Source organism: Rhinoraja longicauda, chromosome 4 (assembly GCF_053455715.1).
Source record: "Rhinoraja longicauda isolate Sanriku21f chromosome 4, sRhiLon1.1, whole genome shotgun sequence".
Taxonomy (NCBI): Eukaryota; Metazoa; Chordata; class Chondrichthyes; order Rajiformes; family Arhynchobatidae; genus Rhinoraja; species Rhinoraja longicauda.
Genome location: NC_135956.1, coordinates 14642676 through 14661908, shown reverse-complemented (window position 1 = coordinate 14661908; position 19233 = coordinate 14642676). Strand labels below are relative to the sequence as shown.

Here is a 19233-nt window from a genome sequence, read left to right as displayed (position 1 = left end):
TACTCACGATACTGGGTCCCAAGTCAGCTATACCTTCCATGGCGGCATCAAGGATGCAGCGCTGGGCAATTCTGTTGTCCCAGTATGACTACAAAGTGGAGTACAGAAGCCCCAAATGCAACGCAGTCGCAGATGCGTTGTCCCGATTGCCCCATGAGAACTCTGATGTGGGAAGCGAGAACTCAATCTACACACTGCAAGTCGAAGATGAAGACTTTCCAGTGACTGCAACAGAAATTGCAGCTGAAACAGAGAAGGACACTGTGCTGAAGAGTGTCTATGAGCAGACATTGAATGGGTGGACTGAAGTCGAGAGTGGATCAAACTCGGAACTGAAGCCTTTCTATAATCGACGCCATGAATTATCATGCGAGCAGGGATGCATAAAGTGGGGTTACAGAGTGGTTGTACCAGAGTCTTTAAGAAACAAGATTATGTACGAACTTCATGCCGAACATCCTGGCATAGTAAGCATGAAGTCAATTGCTAGAAGTTTTGTGTATTGGCCTGGTATAGACGGTGACATTGAGTCACTGGTGAGCAAATGTAGCGAGTGTCAAAATTGCCGCAGTAAACCACCAAAAACACCACTGCAACCCTGGTCATGGCCAAGTAGACCGTTTCAGAGAGTTCATGTAGACTTTTGTGAAAAGGGTAATGATAATTTTCTGGTACTAGTAGATAGTCATTCGAAATGGATTGAGGCTAAGCATATGGGATCAAGCACTACTGCTGAGCGTACCATAGACGAGTTGAGATCGATTTTTGCATGTCATGGTTTACCAGAAGAACTTGTTTCTGATAACGGACCTCAGTTTCGTTCAGAACAGTTCAAAGAGTTCATGCAGCGTAACGGGGTAAAACACACACTTGTTCCTCCATACCATCCAGCCTCCAATGGGGCGGCGGAAAGGTCTGTTAGAGTAGTCAAAGAGGCTCTCAAGAAACAGGTTTTGCAGGGTAGTTCAAAGCTCAGCATGAAACATCGTTTGGCTAGTTTCTTGCTGAAGTACAGAACTACACCACACACAACTACGGGTTATTCACCTGCAGAACTGTTGATGAAGAGAAGGCTAAGAATACGCCTAAGTCTAGTTCAACCCAATTTGGCCTCGAGAGTTGAGCAAAAACAGTTAAGTCAAAAACACCACTTTGACTTCCACAAAAAGGAGAGGAACTTCAAGCCAGATGAGCAAGTTCGTGTGCTCAGTCCTCCCAACAAGTCCAGTCGAGACAAATGGGATGTTGGGAAAATAGTGGAAGTGTGTGGAACAAAAAGATACTTAGTGGATGTTGGAGACAAGATCAAAAGTGTTCATGTGGATCAAATGATTCCAGCCAAAGATGAACCAAAAACTGAGCATGAATTCCTAATCCCTGAGTATTCATCTGAAAGTGAGTTAGAAAAGACTATTGTGGTTGATACACAAAATTCAGTGAGTACAGATAAAGAAACAGACTTCTCTAGTCAAGGTCAGCGTACTAACATAGAGCCAAACAAGCCAACAGTTGAGTCTACACGTACATCTGTTACGCCTGTTGCACCTGTTACTGTTAAACGATCAGGCAGGAACCGCAAACCAGTAATTAGGTTACATTTGTAAATATGGTTAAAAGTATTGATTTAAATCAAGTATCACAACACCAAAATTGTAACTGAGTACTTGGATTTAATACTTAAAAAAAGGGAGAGCAGTGTAATGTATTCATGCATATTCATGTGCCATGTTAATGAGTGGGTGTTCCTGGAGCCGGGAATGCTGGGTAAATAAAGGCCGGTGTGATTCAGGCAACTAACGTGTGAGTGTACTTTATCTTTATGCCGTGCTGAACATAACATTCAGGAACGAACAAACAAATGAGAGTTTTAGTATATAGCTATACACACGCACACACACATATGTGTGTATGTATATATATTTGTATATATATGTACACATACACACATATATGTACACACGCACGCACACATATATATATATACGTACACACACATACATATATATATGTGTGTGTGTATATACACACATATGTGTGTGTATATAAATACACACACACATACATATATATGTGTATGTGTGTGTGCACATGTGTGTGTGTATATATATATACACACACACACACACACACACACACACACACACACACACACACACACATTTATGGAAGAATCTGCCAAAGATAAGCTCTGGCTTCTGCTTATGATTACTTTCAACGTCACTGATGATTGATATGATGAGAGGGTCAGTCTGTTTCTACGACTTCCCGACTGATGGAAGAATCAATACATTCTATAGAAATTCATAGATGGAAGGGGGTATTTTAGGTCTGCGGTAAATTCATTAACACCTCACAATTTTGCCTGATGCATCGTTATAATGCACTTACAAATGAAGTAAACACTTTATATACACTTTATAACACATAATGTAGTTACTGATGAAATAACCACACATAGCAATCACATTGCTTGTAATATATCTAATAATGATTAGCTACGTAAAACAATTTTTATAACCTATGAAAGCATTTGAAAAGGTCCACAATAATATAATTTAAAAGAATTATTGCCTATGGGTTTTCTCTGGCTGCTTTGGTTTCCTCTCATACTCTAACGATGTAAAAGTTAGTAAATAAATTGGCTTCAGTAAAATTGTAAATTGTCCGTAGTGTGTACAATAGTGCTCGTGCATGGGGTGATAGATGGTAAACGTGGACTTGCTGGGCCGAAGGGCCTGTTTTTACAATGTATCTCTAAAATCTAAAGTCTGAAGAGAGACTTAAAAAATGGGTTTTCCTCTGGGAGAATATAGCTGAAAAGCTTATTTCATGATTGAAGCAATGAATGGTAACGCTTGTTATAAATTATTTAATACGTTCCATTATTAAGTGTCTGGAATTACTTGATCCTATCTGATAAAGCTCTAAACACATTTCAGCCAATATGGGTTATTCTGTTGTTAAAATTGTTACCACTGTAATATCAAACCTCTATTACAACTGTCTGAGCTCCTGGTACCTCCTGCTTTTCTTTTCTCGAGTTTCTCACCTCCATTCTGGCTTCCCTGGGGGTCATTAACCTTCCTTTCTCCTGACTTTGCCAAACTACCACAATTAGTGGAAAATAAATGTTATTTTTCTGCAATTTTGGCTGTTTCACACAACTCTGTAATTTATTTTGAAGTTTGCCCTGCCTTTAGTTAGGGACTTATCAATAGGTACAATTAAAAAACCTATGTTGATAAGTTCCCATCTAAATGGTAAATGGAAACATTTTAATGGATGAGATGAAACATTTTACTGAATAAGATTATTAAGGGGTTGGACACGTTAGAGGCAGGAAACATGTTCCCAATGTTGGGGGAGTCCAGAACCAGGGGCCACAGTTTAAGAATAAGGGGTAGGCCATTTAGAACGGAGATGAGGAAAAACTTTTTCAGTCAGAGAGTTGTAAATCTGTGGAATTCACTGCCTCAGAAGGCAGTGGAGGCCAATTCTCTGAATGCATTCAAGAGAAAGTTAGATAGAGCTCTTAAGGATAGCGGAGTCAGAGGGTATGGGGAGAAGGCAGGAACGGGGTACTGATTGAGAATGATCAGCCATGATCACATTGAATGGCGGTCGGTGCTGGCTCGAAGGGCCGAATGGCCTACTCCTGCACCTATTGTCTATTGGTTCAATGGTTCTTTTATTGTCATGTGTACCAAAGTACAGTGAAGTATATTTTTTGCATATAGATCAGTGAGATTATTCCAATATAATTTATGTACATACACATTTAACTTGTTAAAATGCTTGTAATTTTGAACTCGTCCTCTACCACTTGTCTTCACCCTTGTTCAAATGGGGGTCTAACCAAGTAGTTAGTACTTTTTTGAATTCCATAACTTTTTTCTATAAAACCTGAAGCTTTCTTTATCACATTCATCAACTTGTTTTGCATCTTTAAAAGTAGCTAAATATGAGTTTCGGCTTTGATATTAAAGAAATGAATGACATGAACAACAATAGAGAATAGTAAAGATGGACCTGCTACATGAAGAGAGGATTTAAACACTGAGGCACAAGGTAATGTGCAGCTTATGTACTTGATTACAACATGCCACAACCCAAATGCATTGGATAATTGCTTGTACATGTGAGTGAAATTGTGATTTTGGGGTTCTGTCGAAACTTGGCGGTGAAGTTGGATTGTGGAAGATTTCTCTCATTTTCACCTTTCCATATCTCTTCTTTCCCTCTCCCCTGACTCTCAGCTTCAAAAATGTCACTGTTGTATCTGACCTTCACCACCACCACCCCTGGCAACACCTTCCAGATACTCATCATTCTCTGTGTAAACAAAAAATCTGCCACACACATCTCCATTTAAATGTTGCTCCTCCCACCTTCAGATCCTCGAATCTCCACAGAATAGTGAAAAGGACCACACGTCCAGACTCAGGGACAGTTTGTTCCCAGCTCCTATCAGGCAACTGAACCATCCTACCAACTAGAGAGCAATCCTGAGCGACTATCTATCTCATCAGAGACCCTCGGATTACCTTTGATTGGACTTTACTGGAGTTTATCATGCACTAAACGTTATTCCCTTTATCATGTATTTGTACACTGTGGATACATCGGTTGTAACCATGTATTACCTTTCTGCTGACTGGATAGCACGCGACAAAAGTTTTTCACTGTACCTTGGTGCATGTGACAATCAACTAAACTCAAGCTAAACTAAACTCAAACACAACTCAAAAGGCTCCTAAATTGAACGATGAATACGTGCATGAATTAAGATGTGGAATGATTTGTCCTCCCGGTTGTAATAATTCAGCACATTTGATTCACAAAGGAATTTGTGGACAGAGTTTGCGTCAGTCCGTAAACGAGATGTCAGAGGCAGCAGAGCAAGACAGTGGGTGGATTTTGTGGAGAAGAAATAGTGTCAGTTGGGGGCAGAAATGAAATGTATGTGTATGTGTATTTCTTTGTAAGTGCATTCTGTGAAAGAATATCCTGGTTTTATGCAAGGTTGATATTTATTAGATTTAGATTTAGAGATACAGTGCGGAAACAGGCCCTTCGGCCCACCGAGTCCGCGCCGCCCAGCGGTCCCCTCACATTAACACTATCCTACACACACTAGGGACAATTTTTACATTTACCCAGTCAATTAACCTACATACCTGTACGTCTTTGGAGTGTGGGAGGAAACCGAAGATCTCGGAGAAAACCCACGCAGGTCACGAGGAGAACGTACAAACTCCGTACAGACGGCGCCCGTAGTCAGGATCGAACCTGAGTCTCCGGCGCTGCATTCGCTGTAAGGCAGCAACTCTACCGCTGCGCCACCGTGCTGCCCTACATACCTGTACCTGTGGCACTACAACTGTTTAATGGTGGGTTAGGATAAGTGGAAGACAGGATGCGAGTGTTTAGCATTTGTTTGAGTGAATTAATTGTCTGTAGTGTTATTTATTTGGTAGATACTGGTAGCATAGATGGTGAAGCAGGTATTGTTGGGGGGGGGGGGGGGAAGTGTTTCTGTGAACACCAGAACTAACTGTTGAGCCTTCCCGAGGCATCATGGGCCTAACTCAATGAAATACCAGTGAAGGGAGGTGCCCACTTGGTAACCCCAATGATATACTTGCATCTACAGGATCAGTTTTTAAGTGCCTGTTAACATGCAGGTAGCTGATTATTGCATATTGAGTTAGATATTGTCCTTAGCGTAAGTTTGTATAATCAGTTTAGCTAGTACTTTGGCTTGGGGCTTTCTTGGTTGGGCGCTTATCCTGGTGTTATAGCACAAGTGTACACTTTGTGTTTTAATTGTGATTTTAAGTTGTAATTTTTACTTACTTGGCCTTTCTTTTAAGGATCTTCTGGGAATCTGGATAATACACCAGAATTTCGTTCAGAGTCTTTTTGTCTAAAATAAACAAGGTTGTGAATCCACTGGCGACCACGTTAGCCGTCCGTCGATTGCCTCCGCCTGCGGCTAAAAGACTGCCACAAAAGGGAAGCGGGTCAATTGCAGCTCGTGCTTCATTCGCCACCTCTGCATTTTCATTAAGTGAAATAAACTATTCATTTCAGCAAGTGAATCAAATGGAGTATAAAGGCCTGAAGCAGTGTTAAAAGGAAATGCAGCACAGCAAAACTTTCATTGCAGATTGTTCTAATATTTTATTCACCTAAATTCTCTGCAATATTATCGTGTCTTGTGTTTTGTTGTTCCCACCGTCAGGGATGCAGACAAACACATTACAAGGTGGTAGCCGACTGTCTCGACGTTAATAATGCATATCAGTGCATTGACAAATCGTCAATGTACACGCAATCAATCACAATCAATCTACATGCTAATGTAAAAGCTCATCAGTTCTTGATGGCAACGGGGGCTAGAAAATAATTGATCTGTGATGTAGGCACAAGCACAAAAAATAACGAGTGTAATCGGGTTAGGTGGCCGCAATGGATGAGAATAATAATGGGCCAGCATAATTGTGTGTGAGGTGATGGGGCTAATGGTAGCCAGATAACCTGAAATTGGCCTGTGTGAACTTACTGAACCCAAACCTAGTCTATTCCACTTGGTTTAGTGTTTTAGCTTAGAGATACAGCACGGAAACAGGAACAGGTTCACAGAGTCTGCTCCGGCCAGTGATCCCCGCACACTAACATTATCCTACACACACTGGGGACAATTTACTATTTTGCCAAAGGCAATTAACCTACAAACCTTCTTCGGAGTGTGGGAGGGAACCGGAGCACCCGGAGAACACCCATGCAGGTCACGGGGAGAACAGACAGCACCCATGGTCAAGATTGAATCCGGTATCTGGGCGCTGTAAGGCAGCAACTCTACCGCTGCGCCAACGTGCACTTCTATGTGGAAACAACGAACTGCAGATGCTGGTTTATACCAAAGATAGACACAAAGTGCTGGAGTAACTCAGCATCTCTGGAGAAAAAGGTGGTGAAGAGCTGGAGGCGAGAAAAGACTAGGACCTAACAGGCAAGGTGTGCCCTGGTACACCAAGTGTTGGCTAGAGAAGGTACCCACCTGTTTTGGCAGGGTCATAAGTAATAGGAGCAGAATTAGGCCATTCGGCCCATCAATTCTAATCCGTTATTCAATCATGGCTGATCTATCTCTCCCTCCTGACCCTATTCTCCTGCCTTCTCCCCATAACCCCTGACACCCGTACTAATCAAGAACTAGTTTAGATGGAGCATCTTGGTCAGCATGGATAATTTGGACTGAAGGGCCTGTTTCTGTGCTCCATGACTCTATATGCCATCACACTGTCATCAGAAAATGACATTCAAGTTCTAAGAATGGTCAAATGACAGCTAAATGGTCACTCACAGTCAGTTGAAGTAAAGCATCCCTGCTGAAAATTGGACTCATCCAAGGTGATTATCAAACGTTTATTGCTTTGGAACAATATTTTGTCAATATGGCCCAAAATAACACTTGAAACATCCATGGGATCCATTTTGAAGGAAATCTGGCAAAGAGAGTGAATACATTAATTAATTGCTCTGTTGTATCTAATTAACTGCTACATTTAATATCAATGTGATAGCCATGCAGCCTTGAATCATGATTACTTTTAAACAAGCTTCTTTTTATTAAAGCTGAATAATATGACATTTCAGCTTTAATAAGGAGAACAAATCTGACTGTAGAAAAGAATGAGATCTCTCTGTCATCTGCCACAGGAAAGTCATTGGCAGGATCTTTCTCAACCACCTTCACCTAGTGTCTAAAGAACTACCATGTAGGAAGGAACTGTTGATACTGGTTTACACCAAAAAGAGACATAAAATACTGGAGTAACTCAGCGGGTCAGGCTGCATCTCTAGAGAAAAGGAATAGGTGACGTTTCGGATCATAAGGTCATAAGTGATAGCAGTAGAATTAGGCCATTCGGCCCATCAAGTCTACTACGCCATTCAATCATGGCTGATCTATCTCTCCCAACCCCATTCCCCTGCCTTCTCCCCACAACCTCTGACACCTGTACTAATCAAAAATTAATCTATCTCTGCCTTAAAAATATCCACTGACTTGCCTCCACAGCCTTCCGTGGCAAAGAATTCCACCACCCTCTGACTAAAGACATTTCTCCCCATCTCCTTCCTAAAAGAACATTCTTTAATTCTGAGGCTACTCCCTCTAGTCCTAGACTCTCCCACTAGCGGAAAACATCCTCTCCACATCCACTCTATCCAAGCCTATCCAGCTTGTTATCGGAGACTAATGGCTTACTCCATATTAATATCAGTTTTAATGTGATCTGATTTTAATGTTGCCTCCTAAAGTAACTAATTCATTTAATCGAAACATAGTCATAGTCATAGACATAGTTGAGATTTAGTCAGGGTCGAGACATCTGAAGAAGGGACTCGACCCAAAATGTCCCCTATTCCTTTTCTCCAGAGATGCTGCCTGACCCGCCGAGTTACTCAAACATTTGGTGTCTATCTACTGAAGAAATATTCCCTAAATCACAGTGTGGACTCCATAGCTCCATCGTTCTGGAGGCACAACACACCCCTACATTACCTGTTTAGGTACACTACACTACATGCTTAGGGTTAGGTTTATTATTGTCATGTGTAACAAGGTGTGGTGAAAAGTTTTGCTTTGCATGCTATCGAATCAGATCAGATAATACTCTCCATAAATACAATCACAAGTCAAACGCAAGTACACATGGGCAAAAAATAAACAGATTATTGCAAACCTTGCGCCTGAAAACATTATCACAGTAGAATGCATGCAGACACTGCAGTTAAATTAAAAATGTGATTAATTATTTCCTCTCAATATTTCACTGGAGTTTGTAAAGGAAAAGTTCAAATTTAATCAGGGACAATTATAAACCATGGGTGGATGGAAGGCTGCACCTGACTCTTACGGAGAAAGCAAAATATTGTCCAACTCCCAGGGAAATATACTGGGGCCATGGTGGGAGGTGGTGAAGTCAGAGGCAGGTGGCAGGTTTAGATTAGTGCAGGAACGCTCTCCTGTGGCTATGGTTTTCAAAGGTTTTTCTGAGCAATCAAAAGCCTGATCATTAGTCATTAACTTCTTCCACATCACAATTTCCAAAAAATGAATTAGTTATTTTGGAAGGCAACATTAAAATCAGATCACATTAAACCTGATATTAATATGGATGAAGGTTGGGAGGCCATTAGTCTCTGATAACAAGTTGGAAATATGAATATGCAGTAATGTTCTGTGAATCTGGAGGACATGGAGTGGATTGTTTTGCTGGATTGCTTCATGTCAGTGTTACTGTTGGGAGTTGGGGCAATGGTTCTGAGATCAGTCTCTGTTGTAGGATAAAGAATAGTGAGGGCTAATAACTAACAACTAGGGATGTGGATTGTGCTAACATGGTGATGCAGTCGAAGTCGAAAAGTAGAGACGTGGAAGGCAGCAGTGACGACAGCCAAGTGAAGATAGTGGAGAATTTTAAGTTCCTAAGTGTAAATATCTCTGACTATTTGTCCTGACCCAATCACTTTGAAGTTATGGCCAGGGAAAAAAACATATCAAGATGTGTAGGAAGGAACTGCAGATGCTGGTTTAAACCGAAGACAGACACAAAATGTTGGAGTAACTCTGCGGGTCATGCAGCATCTCTGGAGAAAAGGAATAGGTGACGATTCGGGTCGAGAGTTCAACTTCCTCAGCGGGTAGTTCGGCATGTCTCCAATGATTCTTACTAACTTCTACAGATGGCCTCATAATAATCTTGCAAGGAAAAAGGAGGGAGATAGGGGGAAGAATAAAAATATTAAAAAGGGCAGCATGGTGGCGCAGCGGTAAAATTGCTGCCCTGCAGTGCCAGTGACCCGGGTTCGATCTTGACTAGCATTATTTGACTGGAAAGTATGCAAACAAAATCTCTCATTGTATCTAAGTACATGGTGCAATAATATACCATTACCAATGTCAAGAGGGCACTCAGAATGTGGATATGGTGAGCTGACTGCCAGTTTGTGTGTTCCTACGTGAGACTCCATTAGTGGATGAGATTGTGCACTGCAGGATAATTGGATCATACTCTGGTCACAATTCGACAGCTTGCTCCCAATATGAGACGCGACCCCATCAGTGGATATACAAATACATCTGGAAGAAGAATAAGATGACACACTTCTATCATATCAGGGAAGAGATGCGAACTACACATCAATAATGATCTGGGACAATTCTTTGACAATCTGGGAAATCCAGGTAGATCCTTCATCAAGCAAGTTGCCAAAATGTTCATTTTTGGTGGCTTGGCCATGATAGAAGAAAGTCAACACTGTTAAGATCATTACAAAATCCACCAAATTCTACATTTTGTCAGCGGTGGAACAGTGGCGCAGTGGTAGAGTTGCTGCCTTACAGCCCCAGAGACCCGGGTTTGGTCCTGACCTCGGGTGTTGCCTGTATGGAGTTTGTACATTCTCCCCGTGACTGCGTGGGTTTTCTCCGGGTGCTCCGGTTTCCTCCCACATTCCAAAATCGTGCGGTTTTGTAGGTTAATTGGCTTCTGTAAATTGTCTCTAGTGTGTAGGATAGAGCTAGTGTACAGGTGATCATTAGTCGGTGCGGACATGGTGGGCCGAAGGGCCTGTTTCCACGCTGTATCACTAAACTAAAGTAGTTGCATATCTCAAACCCTGCTCCAATGCAAACAAGTCATGGGATGCATGTGAATTTTGTAGTTCTATTTAGGGGGAAAAAAATTCATGATTGTAATAGATGCACATTCAAGCTGGGTAGAAGCAGTTCTTGTCGATGCTTCCATATATCAAACAATGTTTTAAACGCTGAGAATGTGCTTTACAAAAGATAATCTCCCAGAGTTGCAATGGAAGCAATTTCACTGGTGCTGAATTTGCTTAGTTGCTCAGCATAAATGGAATGAAACATCTGGGCACAGTGCCATGTCACTCAGCAATGAGTTGCTTGGCAGTTCAGACTGGAAGGTAGATTGAAGAGGTGAAATTAAGGCAAGAGCTACATACTTCACATCCGACTACTGGAACACAGCAGTCTCCACAGGAAAGACACCTACCGTGCTTCTTATGGGGATTCATCCCTCCAGATTCAGGGACTGTTTCTTCCCAGCTGTTATCAGGCAGCTAAATGGTCCTACCAAAAACCAGAGAGCAGTCCAAAGCTACTATCTACATCATTGGAGACCCTCGACTATCATTGATCGGACTTTACTGGACTTTATCTTGCACTAAATGTTATTCACGTTGTTCCCTTTACCATGTACACTGTGGATGGCTCAATTGTAATCATGTATTGTCTTTCCGCTGACTGGTTAGAACGCAACAAATGCTTCTCACTGTACCTCGGTACACGTGACAATAAACTAAACTCAACTCAACTCATATCAGAGCACACTTGGATTGCTGAAACCAGAACAGTGGCACTGGTATGTTTTAAATAGGTGGACAACAAACGACATGGCATACATTATATAAGACATTGTGCAGGGAATCTGGACATCACATTGCATTGTTGATTGCACTGGACCTATCTTATTGAAGCTTGTTCCACTTTGAAGCACTTTCGGGACCACCTATTACATTGAACACCACAGTCATCATCTTAACTAGATGAGTATGTTGCAGAGGCAGATGTTTCATCAGCTTTTACTGCACCCAATATATCAGAGGGGCACCATCAGGTGAAATGCTGCCATCCACTGGTAGAGTTGCTGCCTTACAGCGCCAGAGACCCGGGTTCGATCCTGACCCTGGGTGCTGTCTGTGTGGAGTTTACACATTCTCCATGTGATCGTGTGGATTTTCTCCGGGTGCTCCGGTTTCCCTCCGCACTCCAAAGTTGTGCGGTTTTGTAGGTCAATTGCCTTCTGTAAATTGTAAAGTGTCGGGTAGAACCAGTGCATGGGGTGATTGTTGGACAGCGCGGACTCAGTGGGCCGTATACATGCTGTATCTCTAAACTAAACTAAGCACTTGGGCAATGGAAGCCCTCACTGATACATTCTGGATGTAATTGTGGATTTGCAGATCACCACATGTGTTGGCCAGTTTAACACATACCCGTCCCTGCCAAACAGCTGCTGATTGATATGACCATCAGCATTGGCAAAACTTAGCTTGCACATATGCTTTTGCGTCAGTGTGCTGCCAACTGGGAGATCTTTAATGTGGCTCTGGCAGAACACTGAAGAATCCAGAGGCAAAAAGAAGTCAATGCCAGCAGTTGCTCAGAGAACACAGCCTCTGTATACCCAGTTGCAAAGATTGTCTCGTGTAAGCTGCATCTCTCTGCTCTCTGACATTTACAGTCCAGCACAGATTTCTCAGCAGCTGTCATTTGTTGATGTACTGCTGAAATTAATAGCAGGATACTGCCATTCCTGGTGTCCAAGAAGGGCTACAGGGAGAAGCCTGGGAACTTCTGGCCAGTGAGCCTAACCTCTGTGGTTGAAAAGTTACTACAGAGTATTCTGAGGGATAAGATATACACGCATTTAGATGGACAAGGGCTGATTAGGGATAGTCAGCATGGTTTTGTACGTGGGAGGTTGTTTTCACAAATGAACTTTTTGAAGACTTGACCAAAAAGGTTGATGAGGGCAGAGCTGTAGACGTTGTGTATATGGACTTCAGCAAGGCATTCAACTAGGTTCTGCATGGTAGGCTGCTCTGGAAGGTTAGATCGTATGGGATCCATGGAGATATAGCCGAATGGATAGAAAACTGGCTTCATGGAAGGAAGCAGAGGGTGATGGAGGAAGTATAGAAATTAAAGTCTCAGCCACAGCACCCAATAAACCCCTTTCCCTAGTTCATTGCAATATTTGCATGAGATTTAGTCAGCCCTTTCTGTTATTTTCCAATTTTGCTTTTCAATGGCAGAATTGAGGAAGCACGTGTCTATGACATATCTCTATGTGAAATCTAGATGTGATATCAGTGTTTTGAACTATTGTTCCAATTAACATTTTGCTCCTAATTTAACAATGTTTAACTTCAACAGTGTACTAAACTCACACACTCCCCCTCCCCTTTCTTTTAATATCATTGGAAACATATGAATTACTTTGAGGCAAGAGAAAAAACTTTTTTTCTCTCTAAGCATATTAACGTAAGATTTTATTATTGTTAATCAATTCACTGTCTAGGCAGCCAGTGCATTACCTGATTTCTCCAAATACAGATCCAGGCTTCAAGGTCACCAGAACCTTTTTACCATCTGGTCCACCAAGCACTTGCACCTGTCCCGACTTGATGATGAACATTTCTTTTCCAATGCCTCCCTGAAATGCCCAATATCAGGTTAACACTCATTTGATCTTGTCACAAACATGGTATTTCCCGATCTTTCATGTTGGAGTCCCGAATTTATAATGCATGCTAATGCAAACTGTTTCGTTTAGTTTAGACATACAGCGCGGAAACAGGCCCTTCGGCCCACCGAGTCCGTGCTGACCAGTGATCCCCATGCACTAGCACTACCCTATACACTAGGAATAGAAACATAGAAAATAGGTGCAGGAGTAGGCCATTCGGCCCTCCGAGCCTGCACCGCCATTCAATATGATCATGGCTGATCATCCAACTCAGTATCTCGTACCTGCCTTCTCTCCATACCCCCTGATCCCTTTAGCCACAAGGGCCGCATCTAACTCCCTCTTAAATATAGCCAATGAACTGGCCTCAACTATCTTCTGTGGCAGAGAATTCCACAGATTCACCACTCTCTGTGTGAAAAAAAAACGTTCTCATCTCGTCCTTAAAAGACTTTCCCCTTATCCTTAAACTGTGACCACTTGTTCTGGACTTCCCCAACATCGGGAACAATCTTCCTGCATCTAGCCTGTCCAACCCCTTAAGAATTTTGTAAGTTTCTATTTACAATCAAAATAATTTACAATCTTTACCAAAGCCAATTAACCTACAAATCTTTGGAGTCTTTGGAGTGCGGAAGGAAGCCGGAGATCCCGGATAAAACCCACGCAGGTCACGGGGAGAACGTACAAACTCCGTACGGACAGCACCCGTAGTCAGAATTGAACCTGGGTCGCTGTGACTGTATGGTAGCAACTCTACTGTTGCGCCACCGTGCCATCCAGTTGAAAGGCGTACCGTCGTTTTTAGTTTTAAGTTAATTTGTGAATTCTGAATTTAGCGACAGGGAAACCTTTTCAAACTAAATATAACCGGCTGAATATATACAATTTATTACATGAACAGGGGAAAAAAATAAAGATTACCTTCTTGCATACAAAATCACCAGGCAAATAGACAGCTGACTTCAACTTGATGAGCATATCATATATCATCTCTTGGTCACAATCCTGAAGTACATAAAGGTTGAAACATTGATTAAAGTTGAATGAAGGAAGCGATTTAGTTTTTTATAGTTTGCACTGCATCTACAAATACCAAAAAATGTTTACACCTTTCATGCATCTACACATATCATGAGCGTTTGATGGCTCTGGGCCTGTACTCGCTGGAATTTAGAAGGATGAGGAGAGATCTCATTGAAACTTACTGAATACAGGTTTATGGTGATGGGGGGAAAGATTTAATGGGAACCTGAGGGGTAACTTTTTCACACAAAGGGTGGTGGGTGTACGGAATGAACTGCTGCAAGAAGTAGTTGGGGCAGGTACTATCTCAACGTTTAAGAAACATTTAGACAGGTACATGGATAGGACAGGTTAAGTGGAATATAGGCCAAGCGCAGGCCGGTGGCACTAGCGTAGATGGGGCATGTTGGTCGGTGTGGGTACGTTGGGTCAAGGGACCTGTTTCCACACTGTATCACTCTATGACTCCATGACATCATGTGCTGGGAGTCAATACTCAAATGTGTTCTCCCTCCACCTCTACACTAATATACACATTATTTACTGCAGCCATATTTCCAACAACTACCAAAAAAAGACACAAAGTACTGATGTAACTGAGCAGGTCTTCCATGGGGAAGTGAGGTTTTGGGTCAGGACCCAAGAACCTGAAGAAAGGTCCCCACCCTAAACACCACCTATCCATGTTCTCCAGGGATGTTGACTGACCTGCTGAATTACTCCAGCACTTTATGTATTTTTTTGTAAACCAGCATCTGCATTTCCTTGTTTCTACATTCCAGCAACTACCATTAGTACTGCTTGCCATTTACTGAAGTCACATTGATACGTAAACTATTGACTTTGTTTCGTTGTCTTGAGGGCATTGTATGTTCTCCACCTTGCGAAAGCACTGCGCGGGACTGCTGATGCTGTATTTTATCTAAAAAGAGTAACTAGATTGCCTTTCATAATTTTACTCATGAACAAATACATATAAATTAGCAACACAAGATGTGGTGGATTCGCTTTATGAAAAGCAAAGGGTTTAGACACTGAAAAGACGAAAAATTATTGCCAATTTGAACTTGTTGCAGGTACTATCAGTTCCAATTTTACCAGCTCCAAAAAGCTACAATTTAGTGCTGGGAGTTGCTGCATATTTCACCAAACGTTGACACATTTAGCTTGATCATTTCATTGCATAGACTCACCAAGGCTCTCAGAAGAATGTGGCAATCTTTCAATATTAACAGTAAATCATGTTTGGGTTGCATCAAAAACGTATGTTTATATTTTTATTGAGTTATTCCCATGTAATGAATGTCAGTGCTGGAAATAGAATATTTTTCATGCCCCTGTCAGCAATATATAGTATTAGAGGTAAAGTCAAATTTGCTGAACCATATCACAGTAATCTGCCCTAGGGCTAACCTCCAAAGAACAACCCTAACTGAACATATGTGGTTTTAGTCTTTGTCACAGCATAACCGCAATCAAATTCTGTTAGATCATATGAAAGCACATAACAGTAGCTGAGAATCCAGCCACACATATACATTGAATTAAGTTTGCCCAGATGAACCTTTATATATGATCATTATAATAGGCATCTTTATACACAACAATGTGCATAAATCACAATCTGTGGGTATGATGTTAACCAACTATGCCGCATAATTCATGATGCTGTTGTGTGCCAGTTCAAAGATCACAGTAGAATTGAAAAAGGATTGGTGCTGGGTTAGAAGTACATTTATATATATATGCAAATAATAAGAATTACCACAAACCTTTCAATGCGATTTTCTGGCCATAACATGAGTACTGTTGCAGATCATAATTATGCTAGCGCAATTGATAGAGAATTTGCTGTGCACAGAATGTGTGATTAAGAGAATCATTTGGAATAGTTTCAACATGATTTTTTTCCTGTACGAAGTCTGACGAAGAAACTAGACCCGAAACATCACCCATCTTTTTTCTCCAGAGATGCTGCCTGACCCGATGAGTTATTTCAGCACTTAGTGGCTATTTTATTTAGAGAAAAAAAGTGTAAACAGGCCCTGCGACCCACCAAGTCTGAACCGACCAGCCGATCACTCATACACTAGTTCTATCCTATGGATTCGGGAGAATTTACAGAAGCCAATTAACCTACAAACCTGCACGTCTTCACATTGTATCAATGTATCAATAATTGTGTAACATATAACCATATAACAATTACAGCACGGAAACAGGCCCGTTCGGCCCTACCAGTCCACGCCGACCACTTTCACTGACCTAGTCTCATCTACCTGCTCTCAGACCATAACCCTCCAATCCCCTCCTATCCATATACCTATCCAATTTACTCTTAAATAATAAAATCGAGCCTGCCTCCATCACTTCAACCGGAAGCTCATTCCACACAGCCACCACCCTCTGAGTAAAGAAGTTACCCCTCATGTTACCCCTAAACTTTTGTCCCTTAATTCTGAAGTCATGTCCCCTTGTTGGAATCTTCCCCACTCTCAAAGGGAAAAGCCTACCCACGTCAACTCTGTCCGTCCCTCTTAAAATTTTAAAAACCTCTATCAAGTCCCCCCTCAACCTTCTACGCTCCAAAGAATAAAGACCCAACCTGTTCAATCTCTCTCTGTAGCTTAAGTGCTGAAACCCAGGCAACATTCTAGTAAATCTCCTCTGTACCCTCTCCATTTTGTCGACAAAATGAACAGTCATAGTCAAAGAAAACAGACAAGAGGACATTTAAAGTTGTGAAATGCAAGTCAGAGTTTAGTTTAGTTTTAGTTTAGAGGTACAGCGCGGAAACAGGCCCTTCGGCCCACCTAGTCCACGCCGACCAGCAATCACCGCACACTAACACTATCCTATACACACTTCGGGACAATTTACAATTTTACTGCAGCCAATTAACCTGCAAACCTGTACGTCTTTGGAGTGTGGGAGGAAACCGGAGAAAACCCACGCAGGTCATGGGGAGAATATACAAACTCAGTACAGACAGCATCCGTGGTCAGGATCGAACCCGGCTCTCTGGCGCTGTAAGGCAGCAACTCTACCGCTGCACCACTGTGCTGCCCTTTTAAGATGGGTCTCGACCCAAAACGTCACTGATCCATGTTTTCCAGAGATGCTGCCTGACCCACTGAGTTACTCCAGCATTTTGTGTTCTTTTGTGTAAACCGGCATCTGCAGTTCCTTGTTTCTGCTGTTTTCTTTGACCTACTCAACCCTCCTCCCTCAACCTCTCCAGAACTGAAATCTATTTTGGACACTTTTTTTCCTATTTTTGATAAAGGGTCTTCAAATTGAAACATTAACTTTGTTTCTGTTTCCACAGATGCTGCTCCTCTTGTGGTTATGCAGAATTTTCTATTTTCATTTCAGATTTGCAGCATCTGTGGTTTAAAAATGATCATTATAAATACTTCTCCATAATGGTACTTATCCCTGTATAGGTGTATGTTCAGATAGAGTTGGGCTGTTAGGGAAGCTATCTTTATTCCCTTGCACCAACCTCATTAATGCATTCTTTAAATTTTAATGATGTTATTAGAGCTTGATCTACATATAAAAGTGTCCCCCCCCCCCCCCCCCCCAGTTGGGTATCTTCATTACCTGTGCTGTAAAATTGCATTAGTCAATGGTAACACTTACATTTTAAGTTTAGTTTAGTTTGGAGATGCAGATTGGAAACAGGCCCTTCAGCCCACCGAGTCCATACCGACCATCGTTCACACTAGTTCTACATTATCCCACTTTCTCATCCACATACCTTCATACTAGGGGCAATTTACAGAGGCAAATTAACCTACAAACCTGCACATCTTTGGGGTGTGGGAGGAAACTGTAGCACTGAGAGGAAACCCACGCTGTCACAGGCAGAACGTGCAAACTCCACACAGACATCACCCAAGGTCAGGATTTCATTTTTTAGTTTAGTTTAGAGATACATTGCGGAAACAAGCCTTTCGGCCCACTGAGTGCGCACTGACCAGCGATGCTTAACCCTATCCTCCATACACTGGGGACACTTTACATTTATACCAAGCCAATTAACCTACAAATCTGAAGATAGACACACAAAGCTGAAGTAACTCAGTGGGCCAAATGGCATCTTTGGAGAAAAGGAAAAGGTGACGTTTTGGGTCAAGACCCTTTTTCACAATCAGTCTTATATCTTCAGTTTAAACCAGCCTCTGCAGTTCCTTCTCACACAACCTACAAATCTGTACGTCTTTGGAGTGTTGGAGTAAACCAATGATCTCGGAGAAAACCCACGCAGGTGACGGGAAGAAGGTGCAAACTCCACACGGAAAGCACCCGAGGTCAGGATTGAACCCAGGTCCTCGGTGCTGTGAGGCAACAGCCTCGCACAGCTGCATCGCTATGCTGCCCTTCTGACATAAACCAGAACGAGGTATTTACACCAACTGGGAAAGTTCAAATCAATGTCTACTTTCTGAACTTATAAAGTTGAATACTTGTGTGAATGCTTACAATGCTGGCTGATATAGACAATAGACAATAGGTGCAGGAGTAGGCCATTCGGCCCTTCAAGCCAGCACCGCCATTCATGGCTGATCATTCTCAATCAGTACCCTGCTCCTGCCTTCTCCCCATACCCCCTGACTCAGCTATCTAGCTCTATCTAGCTCTCTCTTGAATGCATTCAGAGAATTGGCCTCCACTGCCTTCTGAGGCAGAGAATTCCACAGATTCACAACTTTCTGACTGAAAAAGATGTTTTCTCTTTCTGCTATTTAATCAGATACCTTAATGTACATTAATAATTCCCTTGAAATAATACATGAAACTATGAGCACATTCAAATTAGGATAAAAAATGAAAAAATATTTCAACCTCCTAC

At 41.9% G+C, this 19233-nt stretch overlaps 1 protein-coding gene across 1 annotated transcript in view; it reads right to left on the bottom strand.

Moving 5' to 3' along the window:
* LOC144592999 (cyclic nucleotide-gated channel beta-3-like) overlaps positions 1-19233 on the bottom strand; it is an 85833-nt gene that overhangs the window by 9835 nt on the left and 56765 nt on the right. The window contains 3 exon segments of the mRNA XM_078398414.1: positions 5857-6003; positions 13198-13316; positions 14274-14357. Of these exon segments, the coding sequence (XP_078254540.1) occupies positions 5857-6003; positions 13198-13316; positions 14274-14357 (350 nt within the window).